This window comes from Liolophura sinensis, chromosome 3 (genome assembly GCF_032854445.1).
Source record: "Liolophura sinensis isolate JHLJ2023 chromosome 3, CUHK_Ljap_v2, whole genome shotgun sequence".
NCBI classification, from domain to species: domain Eukaryota; kingdom Metazoa; phylum Mollusca; class Polyplacophora; order Chitonida; family Chitonidae; genus Liolophura; species Liolophura sinensis.
In genome coordinates, this window is record NC_088297.1 from 19,613,631 (window position 1) to 19,641,248 (window position 27,618).

A 27,618-nucleotide genomic window follows, 5' to 3' on the forward strand; every position below is an offset into this window, starting at 1 on the left:
TAGTAAAAACATTCAGAATTTTTTAACCATAACTTTTCAAGAAAAAATCACCCAAAAACATTTCTAACACTACGCGAAGAATTTCTGATACACTTCGTACTTTTACCACAGATAAATATAACAAAGGTAATTTTCAAGAATTTTAATACTTAGTACTAACTCTCCGTAAATCTACTGTTTGTTTTATTAGTGGAAGGGGTTACATATGTATTTTGAAAGTAACACAGCTGAACACTGTCTTAACCACACTGGGAGTGTTGGCTACGTCCACAATAAGATCGCTTCGAGAAGAAATTAAGTACTGTTACACCATCAAAACATCAACCTCTTCATGATCAACGAATGGTATACGAATGTCGGACAAGGCTTAGATTTATCCATAAAGAGTGAAAAAAAAAAAAAAAACCTGAACACCGACGTGCGCATGCAAGTAGCAAAAGATGAAATCAAAATATAAGGCTTCGCAATACCAGTATTAATAAAATAAACGTCTTTAACAAATACATTTTCAAACTAAATGATAGATATTCAAGAATGTACTGGCTACCACGCTCCATAAACACACGCAAGATACATATCAAATGCAGTGATAGCAAAATATGAGGTGAAGTAAGGCAATTAATTACATTCATGAGGTATATGTTGAAACAATTATTTTGAAGACAACTGAACATTTATGGAAATAAAGCTATTACCGCAGTCATATTCTACACGCTTCCTGAGGTATATATACAGACGCATGTATAGTAACATAATAAGAAGAGATTAACCCAGAAATCTAGAGAATGGAGACAATTTCTTGTGTTGACTTGCCAAAAAAAGGCGTCAAGAATAGGATGCCATGCATGAATGTTTGCAGCGAATAAGATATATATTACAGCAAGTCCATCGAACAAATCAAAGTATAGTTCTCAAATAAGTATAGAGATTAGTTCAGCTCTAGATAAATGAGACAACTTCTGGTGTCGATTTGCCCAAAAAAGGCATCACAAATGGGATGCCATTCATAAATGTTTGCAGAGAATGAGATATATATCATGGCATACCCGTCTGAATTACGTTTGAGTCAGTTTCACCTATAATCTATCTATACAGAAGAAAACAGCGTTTAAGTTCCCTTCTTGACAGCCTCTCCGAAGCTTGAGGAATAAATGATAAACATAATTATCGTCTATTAATATTATGGTCCCAATTATACTTTTGTCAAAAATAAATCAATGTACTTCTCATCTTTGCTTCAAACATAACCTCCACAACTTTTTGCCGTTTTCCACAGTAGATTAGATCATCAAAGAATTTTACGCCATGTCTACGTTTATAGATGAACACAAGCAAACTACGCCTTGATTGCATTATTTCGCTCGTGCAAAAAGGGTTTTGGGCTTCACGATAAGCCAGGACCTTAACCACAGCCATTAGAAATTCAGTTCAAATGTGCTGTTTCCATTTTGAATATTTTCCAACTCAGCTTTTCGTTTTTCAGATGGGACAGCTATTTCCTAGATCGTAGCCTGGTGTTAATTCGCATAAATTTTGTCCCATATCGCCTACTTAATATTAGGCGTTTTCAGTCGAAGCTAGAATTTTCAGGCGTGTCCTTCAGTTGTGCCATTCTGTCTTTGAACGCCTTCTGACTTGCTCTGAACTTGGTGGTGTTAAGGATTGAAATTGGATAGCTCTTTTCCTTTAAATAACGCGCCAATCGAGATCGCATGGACAGCAGGGACGACGGTGTGCATAGGTTACTGGTGTTCCTGAATACGATGAAATAGTTCGCCAGGTGCCCGTCCAATTCCTCAGGAGGGATTTCAAAGATCTGCCTGTTGTCCTGTGCATTCTGCGTCCAAAACCAACGCTCGAAACATCCCACGGCTGACACCACGGATCGCATGCTCGCCACGGGCATGGTCCCCCGTAGGTTCTCCATACGTTTCCGGGCGTTTGGCAAGTCCAGTTCCTTCGGATAATGTTCGTCTCCTCCGAAAGTTCCGAAACCACTCATCCCTGACCGTCTAAATGTAGGATCGCTCTCTGCATGGCAAACAAAAGCAATTATACAATAAGTACCTCGGTGCCCTTGATGCATTCATTTTAGCGCCTGGAACAATACAAGCTGAGACAAAGCAAAAGTAAACCTTCAGTGATCTAATGAATAGTGCGATAGGCAGACAGAAAGCCGTTCACTAAGACTCTATGCGATACACGAAGATATTTTAAGTTCCAACAGTTGTAACCTACAATCAGAAATTACAATCGGGTCGGCCCAGTTGTAAAATATTTACAATCGCCCCAAAATTAACTTTACAAATACTTGGAATGGGTATACTGCTAGTTAATACTACTTTTACAATTATACTCAATTGCTGTAGCTACAATCTCTATGTGCAAGCCCGCCATGAAATTAACAGAGTTGGCATGTGCCGAAGGTTATGTAGATATTTCAATGGGTGTCACGAGTGTTAACGTAAGAGAGCTCTGACCTGGTGCAAGAAAATCTGTTTGGGTTGAAGGGTTAGGTTTAGATATCAACGTTCAGCCCATTGGCCTCCGGTACAGCATGCTTTAAAGGTTGATGAGCAATGCTGGGAGATGTTGAGATGCTTTGAAATGTGACCAGCACACAACACACTCCTTAGTCATCCGCTTGACCTGTAATCCCCTTATTTACTGAAAATGAAAACCTTAACGCTTCTTTCTTGCTGTAAAAATGTAATATCCTTTGATTTATTATGACTAATACAAACGATTAAAAAACAGTGTTCAAAAGTACCAGAAATATTTGAGAAAGACAGAACTAAAGGCCAGTATGCAAAATACAACGATAAATGATAAAGATATCAGAAGTACTGGAGTAGAATGTTATTGTTAACCTCAAGATCACCACCCAGAAGATCATTATCCTGCAGATCACCACCAAAAAGATCACCACCAAAAAGATCACAATCCAGAAGATCAATACCTATTCACCAAGTGTGACATTCAGAACACCGTCGCCGTCAGGCCATATATAAACTCAAATGCACAATGCAAACTTAAGATAAAAAAAAAAGATTATTTTCGCAGCTGCGTAGATTTGCAACATGTAAGAGGCAAAATGAGAAGATTCAATGTAAACCATTTGACAAACACGTATCATTAGCAAGAAAGAGCATCACACTATCCAGCGGCTTATTTAGTAAGGCGAACTAACAAGGGGTAATCTTGAGCAATGTGTTTGGAATATAACATAAACTTATTAGCTTGGTACATCAGGAGCCTAAACGGCTACATAGGACTCGTCAGCAATCATGATATGTACTTCGGATATCACCAATTATGATAACACCAACCAACATCTCAACAGATAGTCTCTTGAGATTTTTTTTGGACACGTGCATGACGTCCTCGCCACAAGAACGGAGATTATCCAAGACATTGTCGATTATCAGCGTAACAAAATGTTTAAACAACTAACACCATATATCTGGGGAGGAAAAAAAGGCTTGGAATTTAGTGTATCCTGTTTAGTAAATACCCTGTTCCTCTCTTGGCTCCATACAACATTACTACGTGTACCGTATTACACATATACAGTCATGGAAAAAATTATTAGACCACCCTTGCTTTCTCCCATTTCTTGTTCATTTTAAAACCTTGCACAACTGAAGGAACATTTGTTTGGGCAAAGAAAGTGATGAAAACAGAAATAGTTCGTAAGGGTTTTATTTAAGAGGTGATATCTATCAGTTCTCTATGACTTTCTTGACAATGACCAAAATCACTTAAGTTCATACATCTGTAGATGTAGCAACTGTATTCTCAAAAACATTTTGGCATTTCATTTTTTCTCCTGTCTCCTAGTCACGTAGTCACATGACTCTCAGTCTCACACGGGAGTTAGTACTTGATTGCATGCCCATTGTTTCTGATGACTGCAGCCATGCACCTTGGCATGCTCTCCACCAGTTTGTTACATTGCCCTGCGGTCACAGCAGCCCATTCCTGTTGCAAAAATTCGAACAAATTTGCTTTGTTTTTGGGCTAGTGGTTCTCCATTTTGAATTTGATAATATTCCACAGGTTTTCAATTGGATTCAGATCAGGTGACTGAGCAGGCCAATTCATGGTTCGAATGTTCCGGTTCTCTATCCAGGTTTTAACTGACCTTGCCGTGTGGCAAGGGGCATTGTCTTGTTGGAAAATCCAGTCATTCGACCCAGGAAAGAGTTTAGCAGCTGATGGAAGAAGACTGTTTTCAAGAGTAGCTCTGTATGTGACTTGGTTCATTCTCCCTTCACACAACTGCATCTGTCCTGTTCCACCCATACTGAAACAACCCCAGATCATCACTGATCCACCCCCATGCTTTACAGTAGGAGCAAGGCAGTCTGGTTTGTAGGCTTCCCCAGGCTTCCTCCTAACCAGTAAGTTGGCTGGAGTAGGCATCAACTCAAAATTGGATTCATCACTGAAGAGAACTTTAGCCCAATCATCAACAGTCCAACTCTTGTGATCCCTCGCAAAACGCAAGCGGGCCTTCCGCTGCCTCTCGTTGATGAAGGGCTTCTTCCGTGCCCTGTGCGACTTTAGACCAGCTTCAAGAAGTCGGTTTCGAACTGTTCTTGCTGAACAAGTCAGATTTGTTGACAATGCCCACTCATTTCTAAGGTCTCTGGAGGTCTGACGACAATTCTTGATACAGGACCGGATGAGTGCTCGGTCATCTCGTGGGGTAGAAAGACGTTTCCTGGCTCGACCAGCTAGCAGTTTTGTAGTACCATGTTCGGCTTTCTTTTTCTTGCTGTAATGAACTGCTGTCTTAGAGATCTTCAGTTTTTTGGCCACTTGTCGCTCGCTCAATCCAGTATCCAGCTGTGCCAAGATGGCTGCCTTTCTGGTTCCACATAATTCTTTCGTTTTAGGCATTATGAGAGCTGACAACTACCGAGTTGTGCTGCGTCTTAATATATAAACAAGAGACCCCTATTTATGTAAGCCTACATGTAAACAGGAAACCACTCTTTATGTAAGTCTGCATGTAAATGGAAAGCATGAAATTGCTTCGCATACACCCTAGGAATACAACTGAACTTAAAGCATATCAAATACGACAAAGTATTATGGAATCAGCTGGATTTTTGTCGTATTCATTGTAATCTTCGGTTAATACACCTTTAGGGTTGCCAGGCATTAAAATGAACAAGAAACCAAAGAAAATATGAGTGGTCTAATAATTTTTTCCGTGACTGTATATATATTTTTTCTGAAATTCTACTATCCAACTTTTATCACCATACCACATCAGTGGGAAAGCAGTCCCTGTAGATCAAGGGATAAGGTGCGTGAAATAAGGTTTCTTCTATAACAATAGGCATACTGAACTCAGCTGGTTACTGCTGACGCAGAGCTAGGTTGCCGTCACCGCATTTGACAGACTGTCCTTCCGCAGTCTGTAGGCAATTTGGCTTCGCAGGAAAACTGGACATTTAACGATGGAGTAAGGATAGCTGTAGTCCCGGAGAAACGATTCCAGATTTGACCTCAGAAGACGAAACGATTCCACGTTGTAATCCTCTCCCGAAGGTTTCGTCACGGTTTCAAAAAAGTCCACCAGATACCCATCCAGCTGCTCCGGCGGTATTGCCTCCACGTTTCTCTGGTCCTTGTGGGCACTGGTGTATCCCAGCCAACGTTCAAACGTCCCCACAGCCGCGGCTATGTTCCTCACTGTAGACTTGGCTTTCATGTGAATGTTCACGACGCGATCCTTTCGAAACCGATAGGGAAGGTATCTGTGCGCTGAAATGCGCTGAGTGGTGTTGCTCAACGGGTCTTGTGGAATTTGACTGGCCATTCCGTAGTCTATCTCAGCTGCAATTCCTCCAACTGGGAATTAGAAAAACAATTCCGACAGTTTAGAATCCGCTTGAACTTTTTCTACGTGGAACTCAATATATAAATAGACAAATAAACGAACAGACTACATGAAAACTGTGTTATGTATGAAATGTATTTAGAATTAAAGAACCACATTGTTATCGAACAGAAATAATACTCAATGGGAGGATTTGCTTTTTTATATGGCTTACACATAAAATACACCAAACTGTCTGAACAGAAAGGTTAGTGTTGCAACAGGGAGACATGTATGTACCAAGCAACACTAATTCCAGTCAAAATGATGAAATGTTAATAGTTAGCCTTGGTTTCCCCCGACCATACTGCTGGGATATGAAGACAAAAGAATAGACGGGTAAACTACATTCAAATACAGTGTAGACCAAATGTTGATTATCACAAAAACTGGGGATCGATTCTAAAACTTAATCACACTAACAAATAAACTCCACCATATTATATTATACCAAAAACATCCACCTAAATCTCAACTCAAGCAATATACAAGAATGACTGATATACGTGAAAGCTTTTCTAGAACTCGTATCTCCACTATTTTCTCTCACTAAATCGGATAGCCTACGTCAAACGTCCAGTGCACCCACTCTCATGACGTTATACAATGGGGTCAACTTGCGGGAAGCGTGTCAAAGAATCAAAATGCAATATTACTGACTTGTTAAATATTTGTTTACAGCGTTACACGGTAAGACCGCTAAACAAGAAAAGTAACACAAACCAACCTAGCTTATGGGTAAAATGCTCTCAACGGCCACGGTATAATCTTTAATTTTCACTATAACAGTGATGAAAAAGCTCGAAACCAAGAGAGCACTCCCTTGAAAGTGTTATTATGTACAACTTGGCATTGGCTTAGACGTGTAGCAAGAATTGACATGGCCCCAATAACCTCATAAGACATCCGACAAACTTATTTCCCCTTATCAAAGCATAACATTAAACAACTTTCCGTTTCCAATCAGCCTGCGAAGTTTAGCCGATGAAAATGCGTTTTGATAGTTAACTCTGTCGAGATTTGTGCAGACAGGAATAATTTTTTCACACAGTTCATGAAGACGCACTCAGATATTTATCACAAGGTCATCAGATTAAAAATACTTTTTCTCATCAACCCGGAAGGGCAAAGCTCTGTTCGGAATGGACCAGTTTAATCGCAATGGGGCTATCTAGTGTCTTGGTTCAGTTCTGTTCGATTCGGCCTTCTACGCTGGATGTAGATTCAGCTTTTAACTTGCGCTTCCGTTCATCGAATGCCAGTTTGCTCAGCGGGAAGAGGTTAGATGTGACAATCCTCCACGGGTAGTTCTGTGACTGCAAGTAGTTGTCCAGATTCGGCCGAAGAAGGCGAAACGAATCGAAGGTGTAATTCCCTCCGCGCGGTTTTTGGACCATCTCAAAGTACTCCGCCAGGAATGTGTCCAATTCCGCCGGAGGCAGGCTCTCTATCAGCCTCCGGTCACTAGGATAGCGCTCAAAGAACCATCGATGGAAGCTAGAAGCTACTGCACGGGCGTGGGACACGCACGACCGCGTTTTCCCCGTAAATCCAACCCGTCTGCCGGCGTTTGTCATCGCTACCGCGTGCCCAAACTGGGTCGTTGTTCCCGTACTCTGTGAAAGAAGTTCTCTGTTCATCCAGGGTCCCTGAGTGTCCAATGATGGCAATGATAACCCTCCAACCGCTGGGAAAAGATGAAAGAAAAACGAACAGATCTGTAACTGTGTAATTTACTACCAGTTCTGCCTAGAAAAGAGATAGGACACTGAGGAAATTCTAACCGATTATTACACTAACTGGCTTTTTAGTCTTTCCTCGGATTTGAGCTACCTTTCTGGTTTAACAGACTTGAAATCGGACATATTTGAACTACCCGTCCCTGACAAATAAAGTTGTATTCTTCGTCTCGTTTCCAGGCGACTGGTGTTAACATGTAGACCGGAAAGTAAGTCCGAAATATGTGGTGCTTGGAAAAATAACGAGGGGTCACAGAACTACTGATAACTGTCCGAAAATTAGAAGAATTAAGGTAGCTTTTGCTCTAGTTCATAAGATAACCGTGAGGCATCATTCACAAATTTAAAATACTGTACTCTACTCGGAAACAGTAGCAGTGGATAACCAATGCAATAGCTATCAGTATATTAACAATATATAACGTTGAAGAAATACACATATAACGTAACCATGGCTATAATTCTCTAAAAGTTTAAAAAGGTAATCAGAAAGTAACCTTTCCACTGCAGCAATGCTAAATTTATCAATGTAATATAACAAAAAAACATACAGCAACGAGGGTCAAAAAAGAGCAGCGATGACAGTGTGATGGTCTTCTGAATTTATCTCACTTTTAATCTAAGTGTTTACGTAAATGCTTAAATAGTAGCTAGGCAGAAAGTTATGTCCAACAAGTATTTTGGCTCTTGCAACGTTCATCATACTTATTTATATATGTGATGAATGTTTAACTTGGAACAAGGATTTTTCACCTTTATAATATGAGAATGATCAATTTGAAATGTGCATTGAAGCACAAGCCTCTTTAACGACAATAGTGACAGTAAAAGACGCACTAAGACGATACCAATTTTCGAAAAAATGCTCTTAATGTTACCACTTGGCATGTAGTAACGGCATGCCCATGCCAAGAGACTCACATAAATTAATCTGACCAATAGCGTACAGCCTAATATTAGCGTGCCACACATACCGACAAGCATAATCTGAAGTACTCAATAGCGTACAACTCAAAATTATAATCATGTAAGTATATAAGATTTTATTCCGATCAGTCGTGTGAATGTTTAAGCTCTAAAGCAATGTTAGAAGTGCTTTTCTACTTCATTTCCTCAGCAGAATAGAAAGAACACTAATACAGGGCTACTTAACATGGCAGAAAAAACCGTCCCGGATAGCACAGTTGGTAGAGCGTCCGCTTCGGGACCGGTAGATCCAAGATCAATCGAGTCACACCAAATACTTTAAAAGAGGAAGTTGTAACTTCTTCGCTTGACGTTCAGCATGAAGGGGATAGTGCAACGACTGGTTGACCCGTATCGGGCCGGGCCGGGCGGTTTACTTGCCTTCGGTAAGTCAATTTTTCAGTCATATGACGACCAGAGCTGGATTCAAGCCTGAGGACGAAATGGCAGGAAGCCAATAAGCGGCTGTGCAAATCGGTCAGTCAGTTTCCCAAGAACTGATGGGTGACAAACTATAACTGCTAAATGAAATCAAAACGTGGGAGACATGAAGTTAGAAGTAGCTCACAGTGAACGTTCGACAATGCAAATGAAATACTGGACTCCCTTTCTGTCTTTTATTTTCATATTAATCTTAGAACTATTAATATCAGAGACTAACAATGTACGTGAACGAGAATTAACACATGAACAGAAACCTTAATTCACAGCTGATGCGTTCTATGAACGAATAGCGTGATTTAGGGATTAATGTGAACAATTTGCACAGTAATCGGTCATGTGTAGTATAGTTACTCCTTGACCACTCATAAAATGAAATGGAACTTATTTTGTCAAATTTGTCATGATCATCATCATTAATAAGCCATCTCCGTAATATTCTTCACGGCAGAAATGAAATAAAATGCAAGGTTATCAAAGAGTACATGAAAGCAAAACATTTACACCAAGTACTTTTTGAGATACCATCCATGGCATCTGCCTTAGCATCAAACACCGCAGGTAAGGGACTGAACACCGGTCGATAGGTTTACATGTACACCGGTACGCAAAACTTGTGCTCAGTACATCAATACAGAAGTGTAGAATATATGTTAGCGAATAAGTCCATAATTAAGTAATTTAAGGTCACAAGTAGGATTTATTTATTTGATTGGTGTTTTACGCCGTACTATTTTATTTATACGACAGCGGCCAGCATTATGGTGGGAGGGTGAAACCCACGACCAACTGCAGGTTTAAATAGTATTGACGCACGATATCAACACTGGAACATCCCACTCGTGGCATTTTGCTTTTCATTTAAAAAGAGCAGAGAATTACCACCCTTAACATTTCAAAATACCTAAGACACTAAAGTCTTCAACGATGGAATACCCCTCTTTGTGCATTTGCAAGATTTGACAGTATAGTCAAAATTCCCTGCAATATGCTACTGGATGCCGACGGAGCAGATATGATAAGCTTCAGCTGCACTCCACAACCCAACACAAGGTGTATCGATGGGCTACGTTTACTGTGCGTCTCATTCATAGCCATCATTATATCATCCCTGACAAGCAACACGTGGACAAATGAATTAAGAAACCTGCGCATCCGTAGTTACTACTCACAAATTGCTCTAGTGATTGCGTTTTGGTTTAGGATCAAAATTTTTCTTCTCTGCATAATCGTGGAGAGTAAAGATTTATGAAATGAACCCATCAACTTTGTAAAAGTCTCAGACTAGGTCGGCTGAGGGCAATGTAACACACGGAATGGGCTGAACACCGCCTGTGTATTAGACGTGATCGCTCCTGTATAAAAGGTCCATACCAATATACAAATATAACCAGACAAAGCGGATAGGTCATTCATATGGAGTGACACTAAAGTCACCATAGTAACCAAAATAACACAAACTTAAACAAGTTTCTCACTTTCAAATGATGCATTAGGAGCTAATTCTGGAGTTCCTCTGAAATGCAAATAAACAGAAGCACTGGAAAGCCAAGTAACCCGAAAGGCGCTATGTCTGTCATTCTCCTGGATACGTGAATTTTCAGAAACTAGATCGGGGGCTCCCATGGCAACAGACCGTCGGCAAACTGACCAATCAAGTCGACTTTACAGACGCACTAGACGTATTCCATGGCACATTGCTGAGTGTGGGGATAGCAAGCTCACTCTTACTGACACTAAAGCCAATTCCAGAATATTCCCTCTCGGCTTCCTTCTACGAAACACTTGAAAATCAGACCTGCAACTGATTATGATGACATCGTCCAACACATTATGATGACATCGTCCAACTTATTATCACGACATCCTCCAACTCGTTATGATGTCCTTTAACTCATTATGATGACATCCTCTAACTTATTATTACGACATTCTGCAACTCATTATGATGACGTCCTTTAACTCATTATGATGACATTCTCCAACTTATTATTACGACATCCTCCATGGGTGTAACTTTCGATGAAAGCTAAGTTATGAGGCCAAATCTAACGAGATATATTTCACGCCCATAATGCGAAATATTGGAAATAATGGATGTACCTGTACCTCGAGAATAGTTAACTTCACAAGGATAATGCTGCGCAATAACCACATTGCAATATTACGACGTATGTGCCGAGCTGATTAACTGAGAGAGCTTCCGTTTAAAGGCTATTTGGCTATTGAGGAAGCGTTGTGACTTCATGATGGAGTAGGCGTAGCCCCTTGCCTGCAAATACAGGTCGAGTCTAGAGTGCAGAAGGCGAAAAGTTGAAAAGCTGTACTCTTCTCCGGAAGGCTTCGTCGCCGCGTTGAAATAGCCGGTTAAGTAGGTGTCGAGTTCCTCAGGCGGAATATGTTCCATCATCCTCTGCTCTTCACTGTGTTCAACGGCCAGCCACTTTTCGAATGTCGTCACGGCAGAGACGGTCAGCGAGATAGTAGCTTTGGTTTTGTCCTTAAAATACGGACTTAAAGACAGAAGTCTGCGCCTCTCTTTCCCGAAGTAGTCGGACTTGGTTGGTAATAGACCCTTGGCTCCTGTATTACCCAGCACAGTCTCCGCCCTCGTGAGATCCCTGGGCACGCTGCTGTACTGCGTACGGGTTTCCAACACTGGGAAGAAAGAAAAAAATCCAAAGTCCTCCTTAAGGAAGTTGGGAAAACATTGCCAAATGTGGGTAAACGATAGCGAATATTTGCATTGGTGGCATCGGTTTTGTAGACAACAAAACACCAATATAACCTAAAAATCGTTCAACTACTAACTATTATTTTTTCTCCAAAATTCTGTTTAATTACATGCAGATCCTTTTCTACCTATCGACGAAACTATAAAATAGAATAAAATGCTTAGTTCATAGAGTGGTTCGTAAGAACTCCGGGGAATCAGATTAAACGAATTACCAATTTCATCAAAAAGTGATCGTTCAATATACACTCGCTGTCGCATATAATGAAAGCCGCAGATGTCATTAGCAAACGCGGGGTAATCTAAAAACAACCTTATAATGTGGCTGTACCATGCACCGTAAGGCCATGTACCACCTTACACAGCCCGGTTGCCAGCCTTAAGTTTATGACAGTGTACAGAAAGATCCTACAGGGAATAACTATGCGATAGGTTGCAATACACTATGTAAAAGTAATTTTGGGTCCCCTCGCTATGCGTGGTAGTACGTGATTTTGTTATCATAGCTAGTACAGTATTGTGGGCTTATTTACCAAAAGTATACAGTTGTAAAACAGGTAGCTGCTGTGTAACACCAGAACGTCTGAAATTTTGGTGCCACAGAATACTAATTTAGGGTTACATTTCACACCTCCCTAAAGTCAGATCATGTAGCCTCTCCTTGTCTAGCCGAGAACTAGATCTACCATTGCTGATTCAATCAAATTCTTGCTTAACTGTATTTTGGGGCTCTTCCTAATCACTGTGTGTTGAAACGACCATTTTGATTGGTACTGAGATTTGAGAGTTTGTAATAAGCCACAGTGCCATGCCGGGGGCGACTGGCATTAGTGAGATAGGCTATATTTACCGCGCTCTGAATTATTTCCACTTTTATGCTAGCGAAACGCTTTATATATACATTCTGGTATGCACTACTTGTTAAAATTACGCATCTGTACTTGACACTTTCCACAGATATACATGTCAAAAGACATATCTACACGTAAATTAACCGATGACAACTCAAACCTGCCTGTCACCAATTTAACTAGTAGCCTTAAACATAAATGTGCTCAATCTCACCACCAGTGACTTCAAATTAAAAGGGCACTTTTAATGGTCCTACTGACCATAAATCTGCTGGAATTAACTGTCACCCACAACGCACATAGTACGACAATGCACTACTAAAGAATGCTGTTTCACATAAAATTTTATTATCTCCATCATTTAAATGCACAATACTAAATGTATTTTTAAATATTACAAACAAGTACCGAGGCCAAATGCAATGCTTTAGTAATTCTATTTTCACGTATTCAGCGTGCGTGGACACACATATACTGATTGCCAAGAGTAAAGTCCTTGAATACTTTTTGTGTGACACATCCATGAAACAATAGTAAACAAGGCAAGGTAAGTACCAAAAAAACACGTATATTATGTATACAATATAAAATTATGACCTTATTTCATACTTAACTATTTAAACGATGTTTCCAATGCAAAGTCAAATACTTTGGAAATGCTTTGCGCAATTAGTAGCATCACCTAGCTGGAAGACACAGCAGTAGCATAAAAATCCACTAAGTTTTAGATTTGAATTAAAGATGAAATGTCTTACTGTTTGAGAACAGACAAGTCTTTATAAGCAGACAGAAGTAAACGTTTCCGTAGCTTCACAAAATCTTGCGCACAGTAATTACATGCATGTTTCACAACAGGACTACGTTTAGCATGAAGGAGATAGTGCAACGACTGGTTTACCCGTATCAGCATAATGGCTCGGGCGGGTCTGCTTACTTGCCTTCGGTAAGGCGTCTCAGTGAAGCAGCACTAGATAAAAGAGCGGTGGAAATCCGTCCTGCAACAAGGAGGCACATTACATGTACTCTAAGGATTCCTTCGTCGTCAAATGACTGAAAATTGTTAAGCACGATATTAAACGCCAAGCATCCACTTACTCACTCACTCACTCACAACAAGACGAGCTGTTAACATGTGTCTAGTAAAAAAGAACATATAACTCTTCTCTACTCGTGAGTGGTAAAGAGCTTTAAAAATTGTGTGCGTAAAGCATATTAAAATTATTTCTACAAAGTAAAAAAAAGAAATCATAAAAGGCGTAAGTTGAATACATGAGAGCGCACTGTGAAGATCCAATATCATGAAAATCTTCAGTACAGAGGTGTAAATTAAAACAAAGGAGCAGCTAAGCTATAGTATGAGAAGCATCAATGATTGGGCAAAAGGTTCTTAAGGGGTAAAACAATCAAATAAGTACGGGCCACATGAAGCAGTCAATGCTGAATTTAAAGATATACGTTTTGAATTTATAGGACTTTCTTTCACCAAGAAAAGCGCTGGTAAATGTTGTACGGTGGGTTTTAAGCCGGGGATACACTAGATGATTTCTTTCGCTCGTAGAGACGCATTTTGTGAATTTCCAAAAAACAAAAATTCGCCTAGCGTGTCCCCACAGGTGACGGCGTATTCCGTAGACGGTCTTGTCCGTCCCGAGATCCGCTGGTATCAAACATGTCATGTACTAGCAAAGAAATTCACCATCGATTTCACTCTGTCCGCATAGTGTGTCCTCTCCAGCGAATTTCGGCGATCGAGAAGTTCGCGCTGATGTGCGCAGAATTGTGTTGAACTTTTATATTTTGTTTGTGTCACATGGTTTACTAGATCACATAACATAATCTACTGAGCACGATCAATGGAAAAATCCGCCTAGTGTGTCTGCAACCATCCTGCTAATATCGTCGGTGTGTTTCGTTGGCGATTAACTTCGTCCTTACAAGTGAAAAAATCCGCCTTGTGTGCCCTCGGCTTTAAGGGTTATTTTTTTTTTGGTATAAAAAGGTAAACGCATTTTTTCTTCACCCACACTGTAGTTGCGTGAATTTTGTTCATGTGGTGTGATACTTGACCTAAACAGCTAATTTCACATAATACGGATTTTGCGGTAAATCATGATATAATAAAAGACGCTTGTGCCCCCAGCCCCCACCCTCTCCATGATCAATAACAAGAACATCTCAGAGTAGAAAAGCCACAACAACGACGTCCTTCCACACAGCTGCTGGTCGCAGCAAAAAACTATTATAGCAAATATGGCCAGTAGGAACACCTCAGAATCTGTACATTTCACTGAACCTTTCTGGAAAAAAAGCCTTCTCGGTAAGAAAAACTTTCCTGGTAAAAGAAAAACTTCATCGGTAAAAAGAAATTATTGGTAAAAAAAAAGTGCAATGTCAGTAAGCATTTGTAGGCCTACTTAAAGAGTTTTCAATGGTCGTTCTGAAGATATGAAATTCTTTTTTTTTCCCCTCCTGATTTAAGTTTGAAACCGCACAGCAAGTTGCTTGAAAGCGAACGATATTCGTTTACACACCATTCTGGTTCTAACCAACGCTTTTTATTTGGTAGCTCGTTAAAAAAGAAAAAAAAGATTCATTTTCTCCATAAAGCTGAATATAAGTGCCATTAACAATCATTTTTTTCGAGAACATCAACTGGCTTCGCTAATGTTATGAATGGACGATAGTCAGCTTTTATGAGCTGTGTTCCTTTTCACAGTTTTTAATTAACAGAAAGATAATGATGTAAAAATCCATATTTTTACCATGGACCTACAGATGTAATTCACAAAATTAAACAAGAAGACCACATCTTTTTTCTCAGTAGGTAAGGGAGGTAATCCAGTGAAGGCTATATTTCACGCAATTTGGGATTCAACCATTATTTCCAACATAAATCGGCATTTCCCACGTCACGCACATGACCAACATAATAGAGGCAAAGCATCACACAAATACATCCTGCATTTTACAGAACAATACTACATTCCACAATTGTCCATTTGTCACAGTATAGCACAGTTGGTAGAGCGTCCGCTTCTGGACCGGTAGATCCAGGATCAATCCTTGATCAAGTCACACCTAAGACTTTAAAAGAGGAAGTTGTAACTTCCTCGCTTGGCGTTCAGCATGAAGGGGATAGTGCAACGACTGGTTGACCCGTATCAGTATAATGGCTCGGGCGGGGCGGCTTACTTGCCTTCGGTAAGTCGTCTCAGTGAAGCAGCACTAAATAAAAGAGCGGTGGAAATCCGTCCTGCAACAAGGAGGCACATTATACGTACATGCACTCTAATGATTCCTTCGTCGTCATATGACTGAAAAATTGTTGAGTACGACGTTAAACCCCAAGCACTCACTCACTCACTCCATTTGTCAAATCTTAAAGGAAGGAGTTGTGACACCAGTCTGGAGTTTAGTAATGCGTTCTTGGAATGCGGTATGGCTTTTAGAGAACACGAGTCCATTCATCAGAGAGTGCGGATAGTCCTGTAACTTCAAGTAATGGTCCAGCTTTGATCGGACTTGACGGAACGAATCCACAGTGTAGTTCCCCCCGGAGACCTTTCTAACCTCTCGAAAATATTCTTCCAAATAGACGTCGAGTTCCTGGGCCGGGATCTCCTCGATTTTGCGGTGGTCCTTGTACTTAGACTTCGCCAGCCATCGCTCGAAGGCGGACACAGCGCCAACGATGTACTTGCAGGTGGATTCCGCGGTGCTGTGCTTCCTCATATTTTTCATCAGCTCTTCCTTCCTCTTTTTCTCGGCGATCGACATTGACACGATCTGTGACTGAGTCTGCATGAAGCTATCCGAGTCGATGTGCCGAGTAGAACCGACTTGCAAGACGCACTTGGCCAATTCGTCATCGCTGATCGGGTCCACTGCAACATCAAAGACAAGCCAGAGTCACTCATTATAGACCTTTCCGACCTGTGAATCAGAACACCTACTGGACCAACAAAAAACGATAGTGTTCATAATAGACTTTTCCGACCTGTGAATCAAAACACCTATTGGACCAATGAAAACGATAGTGTTCATAATAGGCCTTTCAAACCTATTATTCAAAACTATTGGACCAATAAAAACGATAGTGTTCATAGTAGGCCTCTCAAGCCTATGAATCAAAACACATCCTGGACTAATAAAAACGACACTGTTTATTGTAGGCCTTTCCAACCTATGAATCAAAACACCTAATGACAAGAAAAATACGGTGTATATAATAGACATTTCCGACGGGTGAATTAAAAAACCCTATTGGACCAATACCGGATGCGACAACCGAGCATGTCTCCCGGATTCATGCCTACAAGTGTCTATTCACTTGCTCTTTAACGCCATAATTTTTTTCGTAGAATGATGGTGGTAAATTTGAAGACAAAATGTCATGTGTAAACCAACGATTTTTGGCAAGTTTTCGAGCATTCATTATTTGTTAGGTTTGAAGGTTTTATCGCATTACTAACAGGCGAGTCACATGTCTACACTGGAGAAGACTCCCAAGGCACTCCACAATCACATTCGTCACAACTAAATGTATAAAATGGAAAAACGGACTACCAACAAAGGGACTGCACTCTGCTAGGCACTACAATGAAGTAATGGACATCTATGTATTTTTGTCCTGATTGACAACGGTTAAGCATCGCTTAACATTAATAATATGTCCAGGTCTGGATCACAAACAAAACGTAATGGATTGATGCTTGATCCAACTAAGGACAAATCGAGTACAAAACTTAATACAAATATGTGCATAACTTTTTTCGTTAAAGCTGCTCGAAAAGAAAATTATAAAGAGACACGCACACACACACAAAAAGACATATCCTGCTTGTCCGAGGTAAATACATGTACCACAATAAGAAATCTAATCCGGCAAGGCGGATACAACGGAAATAATAGCCCGCGGCTTCTTAGACAAATATCCCACTGTCTCTGACGACGCCGAGAACCAGATTACAACGCTTTGGCATTAGTCTCCACCAAGCCTCCACCCATAACTGTGTAAAATACACACGCGTACAGTGTGAATCTAAGCGTCAAGTCGGACATTCGCATGTTCCCCTCCAAAATGTCTGGCGACAACACTGCTATCCTCCTATCAGGCTGATGCTTGGGGATTCCATGTACATCAACGAAGCCAGTCTTTTGTGGGAGATTTAGGTGATTCGGTTTCCGGTACTAAGGGTATGCAAAAACAAATCCGATACGTTGAGAAGGTACAGAATACACCTGATGGCGTCTTTTATTCATGTTTTAAATCTGGATTTTAATCTCTAGTACCTCCAACACACAGTGAGGAAATCTGTCCTAAAACGGATCTGAAATATATTATCCGATAACATGACTAGGAAATGACCGTCAAGTATAGGCGCCAGAATTCATTCTGCAAAACGGACAAATTCCACGTATGTACATATTTCTGGATTTTCATCGTAATTCCATGTATGGAATCAACGAAATACATTTTTAGTAAACTTGAAAGATTTAACAAAAATGGATTACACGTAAACCATGTCCATTATAGTCATGCAATAGCTTATAGTCAGGTAACTGCATATGTAATTCATTAATGATGATAATTACAGTGATAATGAAAGCGGTTAGATGTCTACAGTGTTACTTATGACAGGGAAATATCATTTTTCAGCATAACATGTATATATCAAAATAAAAACATACAATATCAAAATAGAAGAAAAAAATTCAGCGTCATCATTAAAACGGCGAAAGGAATATAATTTTTATTATATTAAAAATAAACAGGAAGGTGTATTAAAGCTGCAGTCACTTCTTGTAAAGCTTTCGTAAAGGTCAAAAGTGCCTTAAAAATCTATACACTTATTGGTATTTAACGTGATGATATAGCTTTTTTTTTTAGGCAAAGTGGTAAACTCAACCTATGGCCATCGATCAGGGAAAAAGTTCTATTCCCACTGCGAAGATAACATCTTTATAATACTACATGTATAATGAGGTGGAACTTTGCACAAAGTATTTATTTTATTATTTTTTTTTATTATTTATTTGCTTGGTGTTTTACGCCATACGGCGGCCAGCATTATGGTCGGCGGAGTCCTGGGGAAACGATCAGCAGGTTGCTGGTGGACACTTCAGTATGTATATTTTCCTATATGTTAATTATCTTTTACCTCAGTCTCTATTAACAGTTTTACATTTCGAATCCTGTTCATGACGGATTCTTACATATCGACATCTTTAGAAATGATATCGACAGAGTTAATGAAATCACATCTCACAAATGAACGCCTTAAAACAATGAACTATCCGGGAAACAGCTCCCCTATAACAAGGTATTCAGAGAACAATGGTAGTTCGCCTAACTCACCATTTCATAAGGCTGCATAATGTTCAAGTGAGAACCCGTTATAGAAGAGTTTGAAGAAAGCTTAACCTTCAATCCATGTTCCATGTATGAGAGTCCATTGTGCAAGAGCCCCCTACACTCTCCACCCTCTCACAATAGCTCTCCTTACTGTGTACAGGCGTGCTAAAAACAATCAAACGTAAAGAAAACTGTAAAGACATTACACGGAAATGCCATTCACCAACCAGACTGTTTACTATGCCATATGTCACTGACGAAACACACAGTGCAGGACCAAATTTGATGACGTACAAGTCCATATTCACGTCAAAGTTCGAAATCGCTATGACGCATACTTATTTTGAGTCAAAGAATACTAAAAATAAAGAAGTCTTTTTTTTTGGATGCAGTTTTCAACTGTCTTTCAACTGACGCTTACAATCTTTCAGCGCTGAAGTTGCAGAAGTTGCTGCAGGAAGGGTGCAGCAAATGCCCTACCAATTAAGGACCACAGTACTACAGTTTACCGTGCATGTAATGATTGACAATTCGACACGTGAGTTGCACATTGTCTTGCACAGTAATCACACTGGAAGTGGTTAAAACTGGACAGGTTTCCGATGGAACACGTCCGGACTCCCTAGAACACAGATACGACATAAAGAGGTGTTCGCGGGAATCCTCAAAGGAGTCTGGCTTTCCTTTGCCTGTAGACCATCTGGCTAGTTCGGAACTCCGAAGAGTTCACGATCGAACACGGATAATTTTCACTCTTCAGAAACACGTCTATCTTGGAGCGCATCATCTTCAGAGAGCTTCCCGTGTACTGCTCTCCGTCCGGTTTCTTCACTGTGTCATAAAACAGCTGCAGATAAAAATCCAACCTCTCAGGAGGTATCTCTTCTATGTTCCGGTGATCGTCCAAATCCGACTCCCAAAGCCACTGCTCAAATGTGCCTACCGAAGACACGACATGCCGAATGGTGGACTCTGAGAGTTGGTAGCCCTTGGAATTCAAAGCAGAGACGACTCGTTGACGACGACTCTGGCTGGCCAGTTTGGGTCCCAGGCTGTGTCGAGATAGCGCGGGGGCTGTCGTGGCGCCGATCCAGTCTGGCAAAGAAAACAAATCCGTGTATCCAATTTGTCGGGATATTTTTTAAGTCAGTCCAAGAGGGCGGGCAATAAAAACGTTATTGATATAAAATTAATGTATCGGAAAAGGCATGCTTCTATTCAGTTGAAAGCAATAAGTATGACTACCATAATACTAAAGATCTTGGTTGTTTAAATAAATTTCAGTAACTGCAACACTACCATATTAACATGGTATATTTATTTATTTATTTGATTAACACTGATACCTACTCCACACCATATAGTATAACACCAATGTACTCATGCAATAGCTTCTGCATTCGGCATTGCTTACAGCACGAAAATGTCTGACTATAGGACAAATCAATAGGAAGACAAAACAGTTACAGCTGTACGTCTAGCCGAACATTTTTTTCAGCGATTATAATAAGTAATAATGTCGACGGCAATGTAAATTACTGTTGTGTCAAAACCCATCTCGAAGGAGCTTCCCTCTACGTAAGATTTCATATTTTCCATCCTTATCGTTTCATTAAAGGGCGTATAAATGCATAACAGACGAATAATTTTCTTGTATGTTGCTATACTTTACAGACACATGACGGGGTTATCGCAAGGTTACATGTGCTGTAAGTTTCCCAGAGTACACAAAGGGCCATGTTTCAAATCTAAATCAAATGTTTGTAATGTGTTGGTGCCTGGGAGTAGAGGCTTCGATAAAATCTGTATGCTTGGGTTTTCACACGCTACATTAATTCTGGTCATGATATGACGACAAGGAGTAGTTAACTGTGCTGTACACATACACTATGTCTTCTAGTGGCAGGGCGATTCCATGTCGTCAAAGTGCTGCTGCCATTGAAGTATCATGTCGAGGACATCGGACATGAACACTCACCTCAGTAGCATTATATTGACGCCGGGCCAACCAATCCTGTTTCCCTGCTCTGACCTCCTAGCGCCGAGCGTCAAGCGAAAAAGCAACAAGTACTATTAAGAGTGCTAGCATGGTAAGACCAGATCTGGGTTTGATCCCAGTTCTCTCGACTACGAGGACAAAAGGTTTATGTGTCATAAAATTATGGACGCACAGAGTTTGTCAGTAGACTACTACCGGCGATGCTCTAAAACTAGCTAATAAAAGAGGAGCGCTAAAGCCCACACATTCTATCTAGGAAAAATAGTCTGGAACTGCGTTTTCAGTCTGCATTGTCAGTTTTCTTTTTTTATTACATGGAGGTCTTATTTTCAAGGGCGAAGGAGAATATATCCTAATCGTCACAATGTCGATGTAACGTAATACAATAATGAATTAATCGCTCATTCGTTACACGGAGGGCGTCTTTGGGACAAGCAACAATCAGATCGCTTTTTCTGCGTGGCCCAGAAATGAAATTCAAATTTTCTTGTTGATCTTTGAAGCTGACCACCGCCGATGTCTTGCACTAGAAGTTATGAATATAAACAAGAAATACCCTAGGTATTTGAACATGAAATGTTATATTTCAGTAATATACTGTAAAATGGTAAATAAGACAGGTTGTGAATGTAATGTACACAAATGTCGTAAGAAGCAGGGAAACATCTGGTATAAAATGCACAACGTTTAAATAAAAAACAATTTTCATTCGAGATGAATACAACCCTAGAACATCTATATTTTAACGGTTCATAAATATTAGAATTACATACTTGAAACGACATGGTTGCATGGGACATTAAACCCTTCTCACAATAAAGGCAAACCAGATTCAAGAAAGGTGGCTGTGTACTTGCCAGTCTAGAATGTATACCTTGAATGAAAAACTTACAGGGCATCAGCCCGTATTATCTAACATACTGACTGGATACTCTCAAACCATCAGTAGTCTTCATTAGCACTTATTACGCCAAGATATGGTCTTCCAATGAAATAACATTGTACCGAAACACAATCCAACATATTATCAGATCCCCTTATTATAAGCTTGTTAACTTTTGGTTTGTATAGTTTTAAGCGTCCTACCAATAAACTTATTTACTTGTTTGGTTGGTGTTTTACGCCGTACTCAAGAATATTTGTTACCAATAAAAACTAATTACGTAATGCTAGTGGGCTCGAGGCAAACACGTATGTTTACATAAGGAATACGGTGAATCAGCAATAAAAAATAAAACCTTTGTCGATAATGAGTTCAAAATGGAAGATATGAATTAGGTTTAACAATTTGCACCAAAACCAACTTTTTTCACATCATACAGACATAACAGAATGCACATCGCTTTGATGTTAACTCTTTTTTATGGGATAAAAACTCTTGATATTTTCATACAAGGGCGGTGAATGCATTTGTCCAGTACGATTCAAGACTCCCGATTAAGTCTTGTGAAAAAACAAAAAGGTTTCCTCTCAAGTGCAGACATAACCCACGCAGTGTCATGGCCTACAACAAGGAAGACCTTCTCTGTTTAAACGCCTGCTGACTGCCGGAAAATAGACTTGACGACGTGATTGAGTGAGGGTAGCCCCGATCTTTTAGCATGCGTATCAAACGTGACCGAATGTTTCTGAACGATTCAGCGTTATAATCCCCTCCCCCAGGTTTTCTGACCGTGCGGAAAAACGTGGTCAGGTAAGCATCCAGATCTGGAGGTGGTAGTTCCTGGCAGTGACGTTGTTCCTGGGGGTAGTGCTTCATTAACCAGCGTTCGAACATCAAGGTGCCGTGGCCGGAATTCGCGGAAAACCTTCTGTCACGAGAGGGACCCAGCCGGGACAAGTCGGAAGGGCTCGGCGCCCTCTGGTGGCCAACATAATCAACATCGTTCTGGTTCATTCTCCAGTCCAAGGCCACTATAGTAAGAAAACAAAAGAACCAACTTACAATGGATACACAAATCCAAAATGGTTGTCTTTTGTATTTCAAAAAGAAACCTTGACGAAGCGGATTTAGTTGATCCCAAACTATTGCGACGTATTGTCTATGCAAAACCTAAAGCTACTGTGCATTTCTGGGACATGAATGTCCACTTAAGACAAATGACACAGATGCATACATCGTCTGTGTGCATACAAGTACACGCACGTTGCATTTAATATGCAAGTCTTAAAGCGTTGTAACCATATCTTCACCCCTCCCCACCTCGGTCACATTATTTCAGAGTCATAATGTACAAGACCGGAAACCGAGTGGCGATAATGCAAAACTAGCGGGATTTCATTAACTGAATGAGTATCTAAAATATCCAAAAGCCAGATTAAAATAGCCCTATATCTGATAAACGATACAAAAGACTACTGCGTTTCAAAGCTGATGGGGTAAGGATTATTTCATAGTTTGCACTGTGAGCACATAGATGTTCGATTTGTCAATGTGGTGGACCTCAGATGAACAGTTACATCAGTGTATGCCCATTTCATACTGTACATTGTACTGGTTTACATAATATCCATCGGTGGCATTCAAAAATTATAAAAAAATAATTTGCAGCTTGCTATAAGGATGTGTCACACCAGTGACGTGGCCGGCTACACTGTGCTACTATCTATACTGAGACAAGAAATCCCACAAACCAGATAATCGTGATGAAATATATATTCTGCATAGTATCCTAAACAAGAAATGAAACATTAGGCAGTTGGTAAAACACAGGCATATAAAGTAAAAGGTAAATTATAAAGAAAAATACGAAAGATGACAGTTAAAACACTAGCACCAGTGCGTGCTCATGGTAAAAAAAAAATCGTAAGTACACATTAAAACCTCCACATCAGATCGGTTAGAGAAAACTATTGTCCGGTAAGGCAGAAATGACATAAAAGCAAATTCAGGTGACAGCTACAGAAATGCTTGAGGTCATGGTCAGGGAGCACTTTGCACGTCAATGATCCAAATATAATGGCTTTTAACGTTTTTATTTCACAAGGATAAAACCAGTTCAATTATCATCCACTTCCAATACTTTGATTAGTGGACAACTTCTGCATTTTTCGACCTACAAGGGTTGCTTTTCGAAGACGAAATGCGGCTTGGCTCTGAGCGAATATGGAAGAGCTGGTGATGGAATGTGGATAGTTCCAGTCCTTAAGGTAGCTGTCTAGTCTCGACCGGTGCGCACTGTAGGACTCCGGACTGTAATCCTGGCCGTGTCGACTCGTCACAGTAGTGAAGTACTCCACAAGGTACCTGTCCAACTCCACGGGAGGAATCTCGTACATTTCCCTTTGGTCACCTGGGCATCGTGCCAGAAACCAGCGCTCGAAAACACTGACGGCCCCAACAATGTCGTTAATGGTAGAGCGTGGTTTCTCGCCTGACATCAGTAAATGACGTCGCCTATCGTTTCTTCGCTTCAGCCCCATGATAGAAGAGCTTTGCGCCAACAACTGCTGCTGGGTTACTTGTGGGGGCCGTTGTTTGGGACGGGCTGTATCCTTACCACGGTCCTCTGGTCCAGAGCCATCTGCCTGACCTTCAGTTGTCACTGGTAATAAAAGCCCAGAATGAAAAACTAGCGCAAAAATGTTATGGAGAAATTGGCTTGCACCAGTCACGTGTAAGTAATTCCAATTAACATCACTATTTATCATTTTTCTTAACCTAATTATGTCAAAGTCATGGTTATAAAGGGGTGTAATTTGCTGCTATTTAAGCATTTACATGAACAGTCAGAATAAAACCCTAACTTAGGTAAACTGACATGCGGCGGCATTTCACTGGTAACGTGTGGCCATTTGCTAAGTATCGTCGCTGCTTTGGCTTTACTCCTTATGATGTAAAGTCTTTAATTTTATAGCAGGAACATCAAGCGCTATACCGGAAGATCAACAGGGAAAAGTTAGTAAAAACAGAAGTCACTAGTGACAAGAGTAGCCTTTGGTAACATGGCACTGACCATACTCCACTTTTTCTTCTTTTATTTACGTATGTTTTTTTTTCATGCCAACGTTTTAATAGCTAATATTATCTCGATATTCACACAATTATTTTGGCGTTTCCGATTCATATCAACATAAACAGGAGGCCACTAACCCCAAAAGCAGCAATAAAATGGGTTGTGCTGCAGTCAACGCTTTGGCGAGAATCTCTGGAGGTAATACATGTAGGTTTCAGGTATATATATTATTTACTATTGTGCAGTCAAAACTGACGTCATAGGTACATTTACTTCGATTAGCACACCTAGTAAAAGCGTATCATTATTGCAAACCTCTAATGTAACCCAGCCCATGCATGGCATTATATAAATTTAAGATCTTTATTAGTAACACTTGCAGAATGCTTCACATATAGACAATTTTACCCTGTAAAGCGTATGTGGTACAAAAAGGAAATGCGTGCAACTAATTACGTTTTTGTTGTTGTTGTTGTTGTTGTATTGGTGTCTAAAAGCTGTTCCCTTCACGTTTTAGGAGTGAGCTAGGATAATGATGCGAGTGTTAGGTTTATGGGCGGAGGAAACCGGAGTGCCCACAGGAAACCACCGATCTTAATACTCGCCAGAGTAATTAAATCATTATGGCTTCACACTATATATGGCAAGTCACGCGGCATTAAACGGGGTATACGCCTACTGCCTGCAGCAACCAGAGAGAAAGCATTTTAGGCGGAACAAATCTACCCCGCCGTTTCACTGACTGATCCACTACTTATACCTTCAAAATCGAAAGAACATTACATTTCTACAGATAAAAGTACTAATCCCACGAGTCCGTAATGGTTGGACGTATTTTGAACACTTGCACATAGGAAAAAGGGAACAACAGATAGTTATAATCAATAGGAAATGTGGAAGTAAGTTATCGAGGAGATATTCGCATTTTCTCTGTTTTGTAACTTATCACGTCCGCAAACCAAGCTCGTCAAACTGTTGTGAATATTAGATTACTTCGTGAATGTGTTACCGATTTTTCTGATTTTGTCATCAATACCCATCACCAAACAACATGCTTTTTTCTTTTTTAATTTTTGGGAATACAAGCGTACATGTACACTCATGGTTCACAACAATAAATCCAAGACAATTAGTCTGTCTAAGCACGAATACAACACCAATGTAAGATGCCCGTTATTTATGACTCGACGCGTTTCCAAGACTATGCTGACTACTTATGATGTCCACGTTGTCGTTTCAAACTTCTGTGCCTGCTGTCAGCTTTGTATAGCGCCAACGACTGTGTATAACTTTTTGACAAGGGAAGTTTAGTTAACAAGTGATTATACTCAGTCAATAAATATCAATTACAGAATCTCCCCCAACTAGTTACTACATGGTCGGGTGGGCATTTTACACACAAGGAATTGTGATCAAGGCTTCTGCCCGGAAAACATAGTCGAGCACAGATGTTCACTTTGAACTCTGCAGTACAAGTTTCTTTTTCAAGGAAAAGGCCCGTTGACTGTTAAGAAACAAGGGTGACTTTGTAATAGAACAAGGGTAGTTATTGTCTCTCAAGTAAGAATCCAGCCGCGTCCTGAGGTTCACAAAAGCTCTGGGAGTATAATCCGCTCCAGACCGACACTTTACGTTGGTAAAGAAGTCAACAAGATACGCGTCGAGCTCATCGGGTGGCACCTCGTACATTGCCCTGCGTACACTTCCGGGCTGGGACCACAGCCATCGCTCGAATGTGGCCACTGCTACGACGATACCACCGATGGTTGTCGGTGGTTTGCCCTCCCGTTTGATGCGAGCCCTTCGTCTTTGGTTTTCGATCCGCGAAGAAGGAGTCCAAATGTTATCGGTCACCTCCGACTGTGCCTGATTTGGCCACCCAATACTGTACAGAGCAGCTGAGGAAAGAACCAAACCCAACTTTTAACACTTCAACGGATATGAGAAGCAAACACGAAGTGATCTTATCCACAAAAGTAATGCATCATAAAGTAAACATAGTTCACTGCACGTAAAATTTATATCTATAGCTTAGAAGCCAGTATTCCCTATTCTTGTGGGAAGAACGACGGATCTTAGTTGCTTAGTGCCTTCGACTTTGGCCGATTTTTAAGTCTACAATTCATTGGTTTCGTTCCTTATTGCATGAAGCAGAAAACTGTAAACACTCAAATCGATGACGCTTAAGCTCCTGTCAAGAAGCAGTGACTATACTGCAATTGATGGTATCGCCTGTCTGTTGCTAATGGAGAACTGTGTACAGCATTTGATTTATTTCAGAGTATATTATTCACAGTATATTATTTCACAGGGTTATTTCACAGACTTAGGTAACTGGGCACATACGTACGTGAACCACACTGCCAGCTGTACCTAAAATTTATGAGTGTTACGTGACACTACCACATAGCCGCCGTGTAGAAGCCATTTTTGGGATCAACACAATGACAGGTGTTGCAAAGCTTACTTAACATATTAACCTCAACTGAAGATGTCTTAATTGTGAATCATACATTGGAAATTTCTCAAAATTCAAATCATTGGTAGATGTACAAAGCGATAAAGATTGCGCAAAATAAGGCATAACTCGTTAACAGAAATTTGTGCACCAGTAAAAACGCAACTCAATGATAGGACTTAAATGTCTAGATTCACTTGTGTAATAACTTCGGCCAACATCAATA

At 40.3% G+C, this 27,618-nt stretch overlaps 1 protein-coding gene across 9 annotated transcripts in view; it reads right to left on the bottom strand.

The window, feature by feature from the left end:
- The window catches only part of LOC135463632 (uncharacterized), a 72,487-nt gene that overhangs the window by 13,584 nt on the left and 31,285 nt on the right, over positions 1-27,618 (bottom strand). Inside the window, exon 4 of one of the 9 annotated variants that reach the window (XM_064740993.1) lies at positions 9-2,031. The exons of 4 other annotated variants lie outside the window; for them this stretch is intronic. In XM_064740993.1, the coding sequence (XP_064597063.1) occupies positions 1,568-2,031 (464 nt within the window). In that variant the 3' untranslated portion in view covers positions 9-1,567. Of the gene's footprint in view, positions 1-8; positions 2,032-5,912; positions 7,581-20,097; positions 22,893-23,006; positions 24,524-25,600; positions 26,833-27,618 lie in introns of those variants that run through there. 4 more of the 9 variants (XM_064740990.1, XM_064740996.1, XM_064740983.1 and 1 more) reach the window with 4 other exon arrangements.